Raw genomic sequence first — 13,784 nt, forward strand, 5'->3', positions numbered from 1 at the left:
TAAAAGCAATGAGAATAATTTTTGATGACTTCTAGAACGGGGCGTGTGAAGGTTTCATACGGATTACGATGTATCGAATGAATGTGTTTCCAGGGTAAAAGGTAACATTTGGAATGTTTCTTGGGTTACATTGTGTTTTTCAGTTTAGAAATAGGAAACCTTCGGCTGCTGTTGGGTATAATGCCAACGATGTTCCTCCGATACGGACTAAACCCGGACATTTGTCCTCAAAATTAAAAAAAAAGTTGCTTGCGGGAAGGTAGGGGAAATGCCTCCGTTCGTTGTTTGACACCTGGGGCAACGACGGAGAAGACCTACCTTAGGAACGGATGCTTCATAACACCATTTGCAGTAGGTTTCTATAAGAAAACACAGGGAGCGTCATATGTTGTGGAACCAATAATCGGTCATATTTCACACGGAACAATAATGTGTATTAACCAGGTGGTGGCAGGGAAGCACCACAAACAAATCGCTTTCCAGCATGGAATCGCTTGTCGGAATATAATAAAGTTATTTGTATGGGTTTGTCTGTTCCAGGTAAAAAACCTGGGAGTTCCCAGGTATGGTGACCAGCTCCTAGTAAACCGGCCCAGGGGCTACCCGACCAGAGATCTGTCTCCTGTTTGCCATAGGCAAGAATTTGCCACTGTTCCCGGGTCAGTCCTCAACCAAATGACAAGGAGAACACCCATTCGGAGCGCGTGGACACACGACGACTCTGAATTTTCCAGCGATCGAGGCAGGAGGCAGCCGCTGGGTAAATAAGAGAGGAGCGTTTCACAATAAAACGCTGCTCAGACTTTCAGGAGCTGCGAAACAAACACAATTGTCTCTATCGATGCCTGGAAAATATCGGACGTAATTTCACTTGAAATATCTGTTTCAAAGTAAATGTTGTGTTTGTTTAGACGTCCTCTCATTCACGATTTGGTTTTTATCTCAAGCATATTGCCAAATTATTCGCTGTTTGCCTGCCCTGACTGCAGGAGGTTAAAGAAAGAAAAAAAAACAAAGAAGATAAATAGAAATCACTTGAACGTTTATCGAAATGACAATAGCCTGTTCAGCTTATTGTTTCCCAGGTATTTGTTCTGTATTTTCAGAACACGTCCTGTGTTTCATTCATTCGTTCGGTCAGGGACGGGTCAAGATGACCTTCCAGCCGGACCAACGCAACACCGGGACAAAATGTACCTTCTGTATTATATTCAGAGATTTGGAGCGATGAGTTAACACTCACGCTGTTTCATGATATTATAAAAGCTAGCCGATTTAGGGTTAGATCACAAGTTTTTGGGGTTAATAAGTTCCATATTGGGGTTCACGACCAGCAACAATCCTGAAGATGCAGCGAGTTCTTATATCTTATACCCTGTATTTTGAATAAGGCAATGAGATAAAAGTCTGCCTCCCACCGCTAGTTGTGACAATATTTTATCTATTTCTTATCAATTATATCGCTAACTCACTGGTAATCTGTTACGACAGTAAAGATTCAGCCTGCTTCGAACTAAAACTAAGACATTTTGCACATATATATGAGAACTCCTGAGCTTAAAGGGATACTCCAGCGACGTGATGCAAATACACCAGGGGTGTTCTGCATAACCCTCCATATACATTCGTTCCTTTCCAAACTCCCTAGCTAAGCGCCATTTAGGAGACAAGTTCAGCTGAACACGTCTCCTTTCGCCTGATTCTTATCGCCCGTCCGCTCCAGCGCTGGCTCGGCAAAAGCGGCACAGATCCCCCTAAGCGAAGGGGAACTTTGCGGCTCTTTCTCCCTATAGAAAGTACCTTTTTTTTCCTTTTTAAACAATACTTTTATTTGCGTCGTTTGTTTAGGGGCATTCCACGGACTGTAGCATTCTTTTAAATCTTTCAATTGTTGATCACAAACTTAGAACTTCAAGTCATGAGTCTTGGCGTGTTTATTATGTTTACAGCGATCACATCAGAAAAGGCTTATGAATTTATGATACGCTTTCTGCTGACTCGGCCGAAAATACCACTTGCTGGTTTTTATTATGCTAAACAAAGTTCATTTTCTAGTAGCTGCAGTTTCTACCCCCGTTCCGTGAGCTCACATCGCCCGTATCGGGAGCAGCATTTTATAGATAAAGAAAAAATGGATTAGGTAACCCAACGCCTGATCTGGCATGTGCCAGAGTTCATAATGCGCTAAGGACTCGCTCGAAACAGCTTCAAGAGCCAAAAATAATAATAATAAGCTCCGTAGTATTATGTTATCCGCCGTTTATGATTCTCACCTATTGATGCCTTTTTAATTTCTATATCTTTCATGCAGTCTTGAAATGGAATTTAAATACAATTGTGATGATCTTTAAAATGTTTTAGTTGGGTGCAGAGTTAAATGTAAATCCATTCAATTGCAGTTTCTTACACACAAAAAAACCCCTAATCCTACTGACCGGAGCAGGACTGGGAAAGAAATATGGCCAATAACTGCTAAATAACGCGCGTGCATCCAGCTCACGGCCACACATTAGAGCAGCGGATCTGCCGCACAGCAGAGGTTTGCCTGGGCCTGGATTGGATCGGCATCACTCTCCAGCTCTTAATGTAACACATTCTGCAAATATACGCGTTAACACAAAAGATGGAAACATGTAACGTCAGTTCAGCATCAGGTCCCGCCACGTTCCCCGGATTTACTTACAGGCGAGTCATTGGTTGTTACGGTGGCCGGTTCTTTGGCTAGGGGTACGGTGAAGGCAGTTGTTACCCGGGGAGTGGAAAAGGCACTCGATGAGTTTTCAAAGTAATCTGGTTCTGGCAGGACCACCGCACCTTTGTCGATTAAATTGGCTGAGCTGAGGCTCCTAACCGGGGCAGGGCTTGGAGAAGCACTAGAACAACGAAGACAAGAATGATTTATTAAGGCATCAGGCACTGGTGTTTATTCACTAAAGGCAGAATGGGCAGGATAGTCGTGGATTCAACCCTCTGACTTCACTATTCATTATGAATGGTCAACATTACCAATCACCGGCACGGGTAAGGACTTACCTCGACACCTTTGGGGACTCCTTCCCGTTCTCTTCCAGCGGGCGTGTGTAGGATGATGGGAACCAACCTCGCCTGTAAGAAGCCCGAACAATGATTATTCAGTGAAAATCACACCGCAGCTTTATTGGGACAATATTCTGAAGAGAGCATAAACGCTGCGCATGTAATACAAGCCCGACAGCCTTACGCTTCCTTTACTACCCCGCAGCGGTCTGGCTTGATATTGATAGGTTTTGGCACTGTACGGGTGAAAACGTCAACATCAATGGGAAAAAGAAAATAAAATGCAGAATGATTAATTTGGGCCTGGGTGCGTACTCCCTTTTCGGGCTGCCTTGTCTAAGAAAATTGCAGAAAAACAAGTTTTTGTGCGATTAACAGAATGACCACTAGATGGTGCAATATAACAATTTCTATAAGAACCCTCAGCACTGAGCTGATTCAGCATGAAGCCGCGCATGTCTACATACGTAAAAGTGTGAAGGGTCATTTCAGTTACATGTTTGCCCCTGCTACTTCAGACTTTTAGAAACGTGTTGCCTGGGTACTCATTGTATCCGGCACCAAGGTTCTCTTGCTCAAGGCCTAGGTTTTTTTTTTACATTGGCCATCATTTCAGGACACACCTAATTTGACATGCTGTTGAGTACACAGAGGGAGGTGTAAACTCATAGAAGGTAATCGTTAGTCACGTTCATGCGGCCCCCATAATGAAGGGAAGAACTTTATAGCGGTGAGCAAAATAGATCTGTCCTGGGAAAACGGCTGATACGGCAATCCTAGTCGGACCATTTCTGACTCACAAAGGACTTCACCATGAGACGTTTTTTTCTGGCCACTCATACATTTCCCGTGTTGCTGTCCGGCAGTATATGGGATGTATACATTCACAGAAGGGAATTATGTAACCATACATCCCACATACACCAGGGCAGCACGTTACACACGCTGGTGAGCAGCACATCAAATATTTATGTCACCCGCAGACCTCTTACCCCAGACACAGACCAGAAGAGACCGAATACAATCCTGGCCGGTGTTACCGGTAACATCCAAACACAAGGTCCCTTCCAGGCTCGGGCAAGGGAAGCCAAGGGCTTGAAACCACCCCAAACCATGCATGGTGGAAGACCCAACCGTGACGTCTGTAAGTTCTTTGGAAATAGTTAACATTTTTGGGGCGCTTTGGTGCTGTTTGGCATTTTTGCGAATAGTATTTAGTTCAGATGTGTCGTCGTGAATGGAGAAAAGGATTCCACGGTGATACTACTCCGACTTAACCCTTTCTAATTAAGCACACTCAGTGCTACCTTAGCACTCATCAGTCTTGGATATAGGCCCCTACGCGTTTGACTTACAGCTTGGTGGCATCGTGCTCCCCGTAGAGCCAGCCGTCCTTTTCTTCTGGTATGAGAAGGGTGATGAGGTCTCCCTGGGCAAAGCTCAGTAACGTCTTGCTGCTTCCGGTGTGCGGGAAGATCGTCTTCACTTTGGGCTTTTTCATCAGGTTTAAGCCCGTCGCCACAGACATAGAGCGGGGCAGGTTGGCATCGTCCGCCATCTCTGCTGGAAACAAGCGGATTTCACGTAAGGTCAGATAACAGACAAAGCAGATTTATGATAATGGGACTGGAGGAAAAAGCCTCAAACACCCTGCCAGTCTTACTAATTACGGCTGCTACTTTTTGGTAAACATTAACACTGAAATACGTCTACAGCCCGCGTTTCCAGCGCACCTTGCGTGTGGCAAAGTTGAAGACAGACAAGCCAACACGGCAGATTCCTGCCAGGAAACAAGATGGCCGCTCACGTGCTATACAGCTTTACACATTACGTTCAGTTGTTATCATTAAAATTAGGAAACGAAGATGGCTTTATCAGTTCAACAGAAGATAGAGTCCACTCCAGCACAGAAAAATATATAGTTGCCCAAGTTTTTGGGGGCCGTTTTGTATGTTTGCCCCAATAGAATGTTAACATAAAATACTATTTTTCATAATTGTTATGATGGCCCTTTAACGGAGCCTGGCTAACATCCAGATCAAAAGAATAAGGTACTAATCAGCCCAATTCGTTAAACCTATTGCGCAATCTTCTATTGTTAGCAACACAATGTAAAGAGAAACGCAAGCAGCGCAAACAACCGCCACCTGGACAACTTTATTCCCGGAAACACAAAGACAGAACTCGATACAAATCGACACAAGTTCTCTCCGTACTGTTTAGAACGTCTTTGTCTTAGATCAATCCGGGATGTTGAATCGCTTTGTACAACCAACTGCAAATTAGCCGTGATCTACAACTACAGGGCGAGAGGCTTTGATGTGATGTGAGGAAGTTTGACTTTATTGGGGGGGTAGATAAATACAACCGCTTCCCAACAGAAGTGGTAGATACTTGGAACAGCTTCCTAGCAGAAGCGGTAGACGTTAACACAGTGAAATCATTTAAATATGTTTGGGTAAGATTTAAACCAAATCCGAATATATGGCGAGGCCAAGGACTGATTTAAAATTTTTTTAATTAATTATAAGGGGTTCCAGCCCGCAGCTACCATCTCTTCATACGAAATCCATACCTCTTAACGGGGTATATATATATATATATATATATACACACCCACATATATATATATATATATATATATATATATATATATATATATATATATATATATATATATATACACATTCATCTATATAACAGAACACACGGTAAGGAACAGATGTTGACATCGCTCTTCTGATTCTAGTAAAAGCCTCGTCATGGCGTTGCTGTTAGGATAAAGCTAATGAGTTTCTTTTTCCTAGAGGCTTCCTCTGGAGTATAAAGGCGTCCGCCGAGCTTCTAATAACAGAGACACCGATCGCTGATATTTCGTGTTTCTCCGTGTGGCTCCATCCTTTTTTCCCCTAAGATCTACTTTATTTATTTTTTCTTTTTAAATATCAATCCGTGACGTACAAAGCACTTTATTTTTTTACCAAAAGCATGCAGGCTAAAGGGAGGCATTAAACGGTTTCATTCACAGACAAAGGAACCAAATCCATAGAAGCGATGGACTGCGGGCTGCTTATAGGCCAGATATGCCGGTAACACGGGATCAAACACAAGGCAATTTACTTTATATATTCTACACGTTGCCCTAAGGACACCCTGTAGTACATTAACCGAATACACCTCAGCAGATCGGTCACTTTAATCTAGCCTTGTGAACACCTATGGCTATTAGTGGCTGCTGTTTGGTCACATGACATTTAAGCGTTCCCGGGACAAACATTCTGAAAGATGCAACGTTTTCCATTATTAATGTATTACTTTTGGAAGTATTTGGGGAAGTAACAGCTCTAGGAACGATGTTTCTAATGCTGCATTTAGCAGAAATTTAGCAGTAGGAAGGACAGCACCTTTAATTACTCACAATCCAAAGAGCAATAGTTTGTAATTAATAACCGCTGGCAGTCCTTCGTTTGGTTTCCCCGGCCATATCACTTGCGTGGGGAGGAAAAGTAAAGTATCTCTGGCCATGAATCAGGAATAGCTGTGATTTATTATCACGAGGAGCGGGAGAGTCACCAATTACTGCGTTGTCCTGATTTTACAGATTACCCGTGTATTCGGTCATAAAGATAAACATATATTTTTTTACGTACGCTCAATTTTCAGTGCCATGTTCACTCGACGGTATAAAGGAGAGTGGGGTTTATTCGCTAACGGGAGAGCTGTAGTCTCAAGTGTCCTACTTCAATATCCATTGTGAAGGGCCAGCGCCAGCAGGTCTCTACAGCAAGAAGGACTGAGCTGGCCCTGTATAATGCATGATTCAATCAGCAGGGAGTTTGCCTCCCTGAGCGTGGGCTTTATGACCTGCTATCACCGCCGTGCACACCTCCGTTTACAGGGTGATATTTTGCGTGCTACATCTGCCCACATTATTTCCCAACGCTGTACTCTGGCCTTTTAGTCTCACTTCCTATAATTTACACTCACGGTTATCTACTCAGATGGGCTGGCTGATGAGGGTATGGGTTGAAGATGGAGAAGAAGTGTGAATGGGTGAGCGACATTAGCCGCCGGCAGATGGTCCTCATGGCATCCTCACGGACAGCAAGAAGTTGGCACAGCGGGCCCCGGGTCATCGGGTTTAGTGATTTTCTGTTGCACCCCACATGAGCTACAAAGTCCCTATGAAGCTTCAAATTTCAACATATGTAGTTCAATTTGATGTGAAATATTTAACAATGATTGCAGTTTGATTCGTTCCAACATCAAAGATTTGTAGAGCCCTGCTACAGACTTTGCCTCTGTAAGCTATGCTTTGGTTTAATAACCTGTAGAACCCTGATAAAATTCACCAATATACACGATATCGTAAGCAATTCTCTTTTCTGCGTGAACAGGAACACGTGATTATTACACGTACCTTGGGGCGCTCTTGGATTTTCATAGGACGTTTTTGGCCCGGCTGACGGACTGCTGAACATGTCTACGAGCGGACTTATGTGCGCTCTTGTTTGGGGAGCTGGCGGCATCTTCCTGGTGATTGTGTCGTAATTTGCATTCATCTAAATGAGCAAAATGGGACAAATCGTTAATAAGTATTAAACTAGAGCGTGGAACATGCACAGAAAAAATAATTTTGTGTTAGTTAACACCCAATATAATTACTTTACAGAACTAGTATTCCTAGACCTGCTGCTGAAAACAGAAGGAGAAGCGTGCCGATCTACAATTATATTTTGTGGTGTTTGTGGTTTTACTGTAACTGTTGAAGCAAAATGTCTTGTCCACAAAATTGCCCAAAACTATATATATATTAGATAGATAGAACAATGTCTCAAAAATCTACAGCAGAGGCATTTATCATTTTTGACAGATGAGTTCATTGTGATGTCATACCAGGGCTTTCTTGTCCATAAGCGGAGAAGGCTCAGGGGTGCCAGGAATAGTGGGGGGTCCTTGGGGCTTCATATCCTGCATTAAATTAGCAACATTGTCTGGGACCTGTGTGACGTCACTGCAGGTTTCCTGCCACTTGGGCAACTTAGAGGCGAGGATATCAGCAGCCTAAAAACAAAAATGCCAATTAATATGTACATTATAACACAAAAACTATCAGCGAACGTTGCTGATGATTCCAGTCTTTGTGCATCCACGGCCAATTTCTCTCAATGGCAGAAAACCCAAGGCGATCCCGTTTTACCTGCACATGATAGTAGTTCAGATAACTGGAGAAATTACAGTGCTTGTCCACCAGGAAGCAGAAACGCCTCTTCTCTTCCAGCAACGCTTCCCGGCAGCCCTCCGAAATAAACTTCTGGATTTCACTCTGCCGAGAGGTAATGGTTTCCAAATACTATAAGGAAAAGAACAAAAAAACTTGTTAAAAGTACTATAAACCCATCTCACACAAGAGTTACGTGACCTTGCCAGCCCAGTCCCAAGGAAAGAAGGAAACGCTATATCTATGACATCACTTTAAACAATAATTTGTTTCACAAAACCACCTACAACTTGGGCTTTTTTGTTCTTCAATGAGCGTTATTGCTTTGGAAATATTTGGGGTTAAAAGGAACTCATTTAGCTTAGTAAAGCTGAGATATGTAGAAGTTTGTGGCTAAATAAACACAACTTATTCCACCTTCTAAGGCAAAAACCAGAATGAGTCTCCACGGAAGGACAGACGCACTTTGAATAGGAACGTGCTCCATATTTTTGTTATAGATATCACTTAAAAGAGCTTTTAAAAATACGGTTCTTTCTAAAAACCAGCTTGGTTCTTCGATTTCTCGTATAAAACAACGCCGCTCGCTAGACTTGCGCGTTCAGATTTGTACGAATCGTAACGAACTTTGGCAAATTTGTGCATTCCTACGAATGTCTGAAAAAGAGGGTGTAAGTTATACTTTGTTTGTAAGTTATACTTTTTTTTTTGTATGGGAAGAGAAACAAATTCAGTTTCCAAATGAAAATTCAGAATTCCGTCCGAACTGAAAGGTCCAAAAATTAAATTAGTTAATCGAAAACAAAAGACCCAAAAAGATCCCCACGCACATCGACTGTTTGGCTCATATACCAATCCCCAGCAGCCACTTTATTTTATTGGATACATACCTCGGTTTCCTTCACCTCGTATTTTGTTGCGTTTCTTGCTCCTTGACTTTTTCTCCGCAGCTTCTTGAGCTCAGCCTGGGATTTCTCGAGAGAATCCAACTTATTCTTGTGCTCGGTTTGGTACCTTTTCAACGTGGCCTGCAATAGCAAGGCGTGAATAAGAACACAAAACGTAAGCAAGGAAGAACGAAAACACACAGAATTAAAAACAGAATACAAATGCCCCTGCGAGTGGTAGGTAAAGATCGGATGGCCGAGATAAAGGGGCAGCGGGTTATAAATCAAACTTCATCTTGATGCTGGGGTGGTTGTGGCTTCTTTCCTGGGTTGTCCTCTTATCAAGGAGCCAAGAAGATCCAAAATAAACTTGCTTAAAGGTCAACAGTAATACGATTATATTCGGAAAACAATACACAAATAATAGGGTTAAATCCATATTTTGTATCTATATTTTTTATCACTGCGACAAAGGTTTAGTTCACGAGCTGCACTTACATTCATATATTTAATATCTTGTTCTGTCTTTCTCTCCAACTCCGCTATTATTTCTCTGTGGAACTTCTTAAACTGGGGAAAAAAAGAAAATAAAACCCAGTTTAAAGCAGCAGTTCCCTCGTTCTGTGTTATAGGAATACACGAGGCTTCTCTGCTCCAGGCATCTACTTACATTTTCTTCTAGACTTTCATTCAGTTTTTTGTGTACGCTGGAGATTTCCTGGAGAACTAGCCCTGCAAATATAAAAAAATAAAGGAATATTCATCAAGAAAAAAACCCAAAAACAGAACAGGATAGAGGAAATAAAAATACAACACACAATATATTTTCTTTATTGAGTGAATAGCTCTAAAGTGTCTCAGTTTTGATGAGACAGTCCCATTTTCTAATCATTACCCAGAAGTCCTATGTGGCAATAGTCCCACTTTTCTTGGGTCAGTTGGGGAGATCTTGTGACCTGCCCTGACCTTCCAAGTTGCTGCATGTGCTTTTCGCTACTAGGTCTGCAGCTCCCTTTCCCAGAGGTTCTCAAAGTTCCCAAATAACTCAACTCACAGAAAAACTTTCCACACCAGAACCAGCAGCCAAAAATCTTAAGGTGGGAATTGCTCGACAGGTGGCTTGAGAAAGTTTCCCAATAGCCAATGTGACCAGTTGGGGTTAGTTTAACGATCAATTAATGCAACCGGCATACTTGTAACGCTAAACATATAGGCTGTCCAAAGATTAAATAAAAACCATAAAAAAAAGATCAACTAGGTTTTATAAAATCACAGAGAATGTTTCTCTTATGCAGACTTCTAGGCTTCCCTAAACACCATTACGCAGGTTTTATTATATTTATCAAACTGTGAAACGTAGAATTTGGGAAAGTTATACTTGTCCATTTATTGTGCAATCCAAAAAAGAGGGAAAAAAAAGGAATAATACACTACCAGGAAATAGTTATTTGCCGTGGTTTTTTTCGTTGAGTCACCAGTTATGTATTTTTTTTCATTACTAGTTTTTCACCGGTTGTTGAGTCACCATTATTATTTTCCATCAGTATTAATGAGGGATTACCAACTTTAAGCACACACCTATAGCACTCGATTTTTGAGGGGTTTTGTTGAAGCTGGCATGGCTATAAAAGTGGTGCCTATAGAAGCCCTCAAGTGTTATGACTTAAATACTTGAAACTGTAATGTATTATTGTTTTTTAGGGATCAGTGAAACTATCAGCCAGGCAGCACCACCAGGTACTTGTGCTTTTGTGCGTGCGCAGGCATTCTTCCCTCGGTATGAACCAAGCAGTGATAAAGTTTGGCCAACGTCACGCTAACCTGATGCATGTTAACGAATGGAAAAAACTAGGGGTTTAGCAGTCCTTACGAAGCGTTTGTCTTAGAAACTCTACAGGACAAAGCCTGACCTTGGAGGAACTTTAAAAGGAATGGTCGTGTAAATTTCAAGTAGGGTATAAGAACAATACATACAATCAAGGAAAGGCACATTTCTCTAGAAAAAGGAGAATTCAGCTGGAGACTACGTGACCCTAAGAATCTACCCATTCAACTGGAGAATGGAGTACAATCCACGGGTCAGACTTTGAGAGTCCCCAAGGTATTGGAATACCTTCGAGGCTCACGTAAGCCCTGAAGAAGCTACCAGAGTAACTGGCCAAGCTAGGTATCAACTTCAACTATTTGCTGGCTCTCGAGAACACAATATATATAGTATCTCATTCTAAATCATTCTGCAAATCTAATCAAGGGAAAACGAGAAGCTACCTTTGTCTGGGAGAATAGGGATTTTCTCAGGGATGGCCAAAGCAAATAGCCGGTGAAAGAACAATTGTAAAGGAGAACAATATGAGTACGGAGCTGGATTCTCACCAGGACCTGCCTATGCGTGAGCGGGTAAACGGGAGCAGTCAAGGCACCGACTCAATGTTTATTGAAATGCCCATACAATGCCTGCAATCCGTAATCAGATTAAACAGTCGGAACAGGAATTAGAATGTTTGAGCAGATTAACATTTGGAGTGGAGTGTAAAAATGTTCCACCGCATCTAATCAATCTACTTACACCCCTCAGATAGAACGACTTTATCCACTGCGTTATTAACCCTTTGTTCGCTCATTGTCCTGTGAGCACTAGGCAAGCGAAAACCTGTGCGGTCTTCACCGAGTGCAATCTTTAGGAATTATTTCCACATAGAGCTACAGACGCGCAGTTAAAATGAGTCACGGTACAAAACGTCGCCTTATGCTGCATTCTCCGGTTTGGCGCCAATCGGAGAGGCTTCAGGAAAAGAAATCTCACCTACCGAATACTATACTACCGTTCTGTTTATCAGAGTCGCTAATCATTAAGGGAATGTCAAATAAACTATAGAATTTTCAGAACTGTAGCTTGACCTTTAGCAACGTAAAGATGTTCTACCACACCTTTATGTAGGACCTTCACCGGGTTAGGCATGAACTACATCTGTGCTGTTTGTGGTTATGGAATCGGGGGGTGTTGTAATGGAATATCTAGCGCTATGTTGTCATTTTAAGATATGAGTAACAACCGGAGGATAACTTCAGGAGGTAGACATGAATCCGGCTCTTACTGGGATTGGTGGTTTATGCACACCTTTCAAAGACTTCCACCCTTCCCATATTCGAGTTTGACTTCTTTGCTGTGATCAGTTTGGCCAGCCATGGTTGAAGAACACGGGAAGTGACATCATACGGTTGATTTATCCTTTCAACAGCATCCCCATTAGTCCTCGCTTTATACGCAATGTTTTCCGGAACTTGTGTCTTTGTTGCTAACGGTTTCCACGACCTTTTGTGAGAACAGAATACTGTTTGCTCTGCAACACTCTTTCTTTAAATATTGACTCTTGGCCTACACCGGGGTCATGTTTCCACCATGCGCAGCATGGTGCCCTGTCTGCTATGGGCATGACTCAGATATCGCAAAACGCGTGCACTGCTTGGAAAAACACATGAAGTATGTCCGATTTCACTCTATTTTGTTAAATAAAAATTGTGTATTAAACTTATGCACCAAATTTGTGTAGAAGACAGAGCTGATTGCCCAATGTGTTAATTTGTGTTAATATCTCTTTAATTACATGTTTACCACCAACATTAATAATACACCCGTGCTGCTGGAAATGTTAAACAGGTAAGAATCAGAGTTATACCTAATCCGACACTGACAAATAATAATATGTATTAATATCAAGATATTATCGAAAAAGTCTTCTTATTAAACAAAATAAACTTCAAAATGTTTTGAACGGACCTGGCGTGCCCCTTTGAACATTCTTGTGTACAGCATGGACATACACGTCAATTTTAATGTTCGGATAAAACATGACTGACGTGCTAATTAACATACATGCATGATTCAGGGTTACAATGTGTACAACAGATATTGCTGATGCATCGGGCGTGTGAAAATACAGAGAGCTGCCAGATACACCCTGGTTAAAGCCCAATGCACATGTCGATTGCACGTGTAAAACCCAAAACAGACTGTGTAACCAAAAGCAAAGATGGCGGGATGGCATGAAGAGTACCTCCCAACATCTCGAGTGGACAAAGAGAGACACGTTATACTGTTTAACCCAAGAGGATGACTCTGCCGGGTACTCCCTGCCATGCTATTCTGGTTACATTAATCTACACTGCCCATGTCTATCTGGGTACAGGGCAACTCTCTATGGGAATAAGCTGATAGGGGGCGCCACCACCTTCTTCTCTCCTGTGCATGCCGGAAGGGCCACAGAGACTAAGTCTGCTTAGAGCTGGCCCTGAGTCCCAGACGCAGATCCATGATTAGGTAATCCCTACCCGAGACATCCCCCTTTAGAAAGCCGAGAGGCGTGTTGGACAGGTCTAGCCGGCATGCTGCATGTTCTTGGAAATCGGGTACCATTCTGACCTTTTAAACCCCATAAACTTTCTTTGCCGAGTCAATATACCCAATGAGCACGCAAAATGATGAGGTTTGATCCTTAAATGCATACTTCCCAAGTGTCCCTTTCTAGGAGTGACAGTCCCCTTTAGAAACTCCAATCCCTTCATCCTCTGAACGGTCTCTTTTTTTCTCTAGGAGCAGACTTTAAAATCACAGTCTATACGGTTTGCCCTGCGCGTTGCTC

At 42.3% G+C, this 13,784-nt stretch overlaps 1 protein-coding gene across 3 annotated transcripts in view; it reads right to left on the minus strand.

Moving 5' to 3' along the window:
- Positions 1 to 13,784, minus strand: part of BAIAP2L1 (BAR/IMD domain containing adaptor protein 2 like 1) — a 40,140-nt gene that overhangs the window by 811 nt on the left and 25,545 nt on the right. The window contains exons 4-13 of one of the 3 annotated variants that reach the window (XM_053471423.1): positions 9,815 to 9,876; positions 9,643 to 9,714; positions 9,163 to 9,285; positions 8,237 to 8,389; positions 7,933 to 8,100; positions 7,457 to 7,598; positions 4,392 to 4,599; positions 3,034 to 3,105; positions 2,684 to 2,873; positions 319 to 359 (exon numbers count right to left, since the gene is read on the minus strand). In XM_053471423.1, the coding sequence (XP_053327398.1) occupies positions 319 to 359; positions 2,684 to 2,873; positions 3,034 to 3,105; positions 4,392 to 4,599; positions 7,457 to 7,598; positions 7,933 to 8,100; positions 8,237 to 8,389; positions 9,163 to 9,285; positions 9,643 to 9,714; positions 9,815 to 9,876 (1,231 nt within the window). Of the gene's footprint in view, positions 1 to 318; positions 360 to 2,683; positions 2,874 to 3,033; positions 3,106 to 4,391; positions 4,600 to 7,456; positions 7,599 to 7,932; positions 8,101 to 8,236; positions 8,390 to 9,147; positions 9,286 to 9,642; positions 9,715 to 9,814; positions 9,877 to 13,784 lie in introns of all 3 variants that reach the window. The other 2 variants (XM_053471420.1, XM_053471422.1) reach the window with 2 other exon arrangements.

This window comes from Spea bombifrons, chromosome 7, assembly GCF_027358695.1.
Source record: "Spea bombifrons isolate aSpeBom1 chromosome 7, aSpeBom1.2.pri, whole genome shotgun sequence".
Lineage (NCBI taxonomy): Eukaryota > Metazoa > Chordata > Amphibia > Anura > Pelobatidae > Spea > Spea bombifrons.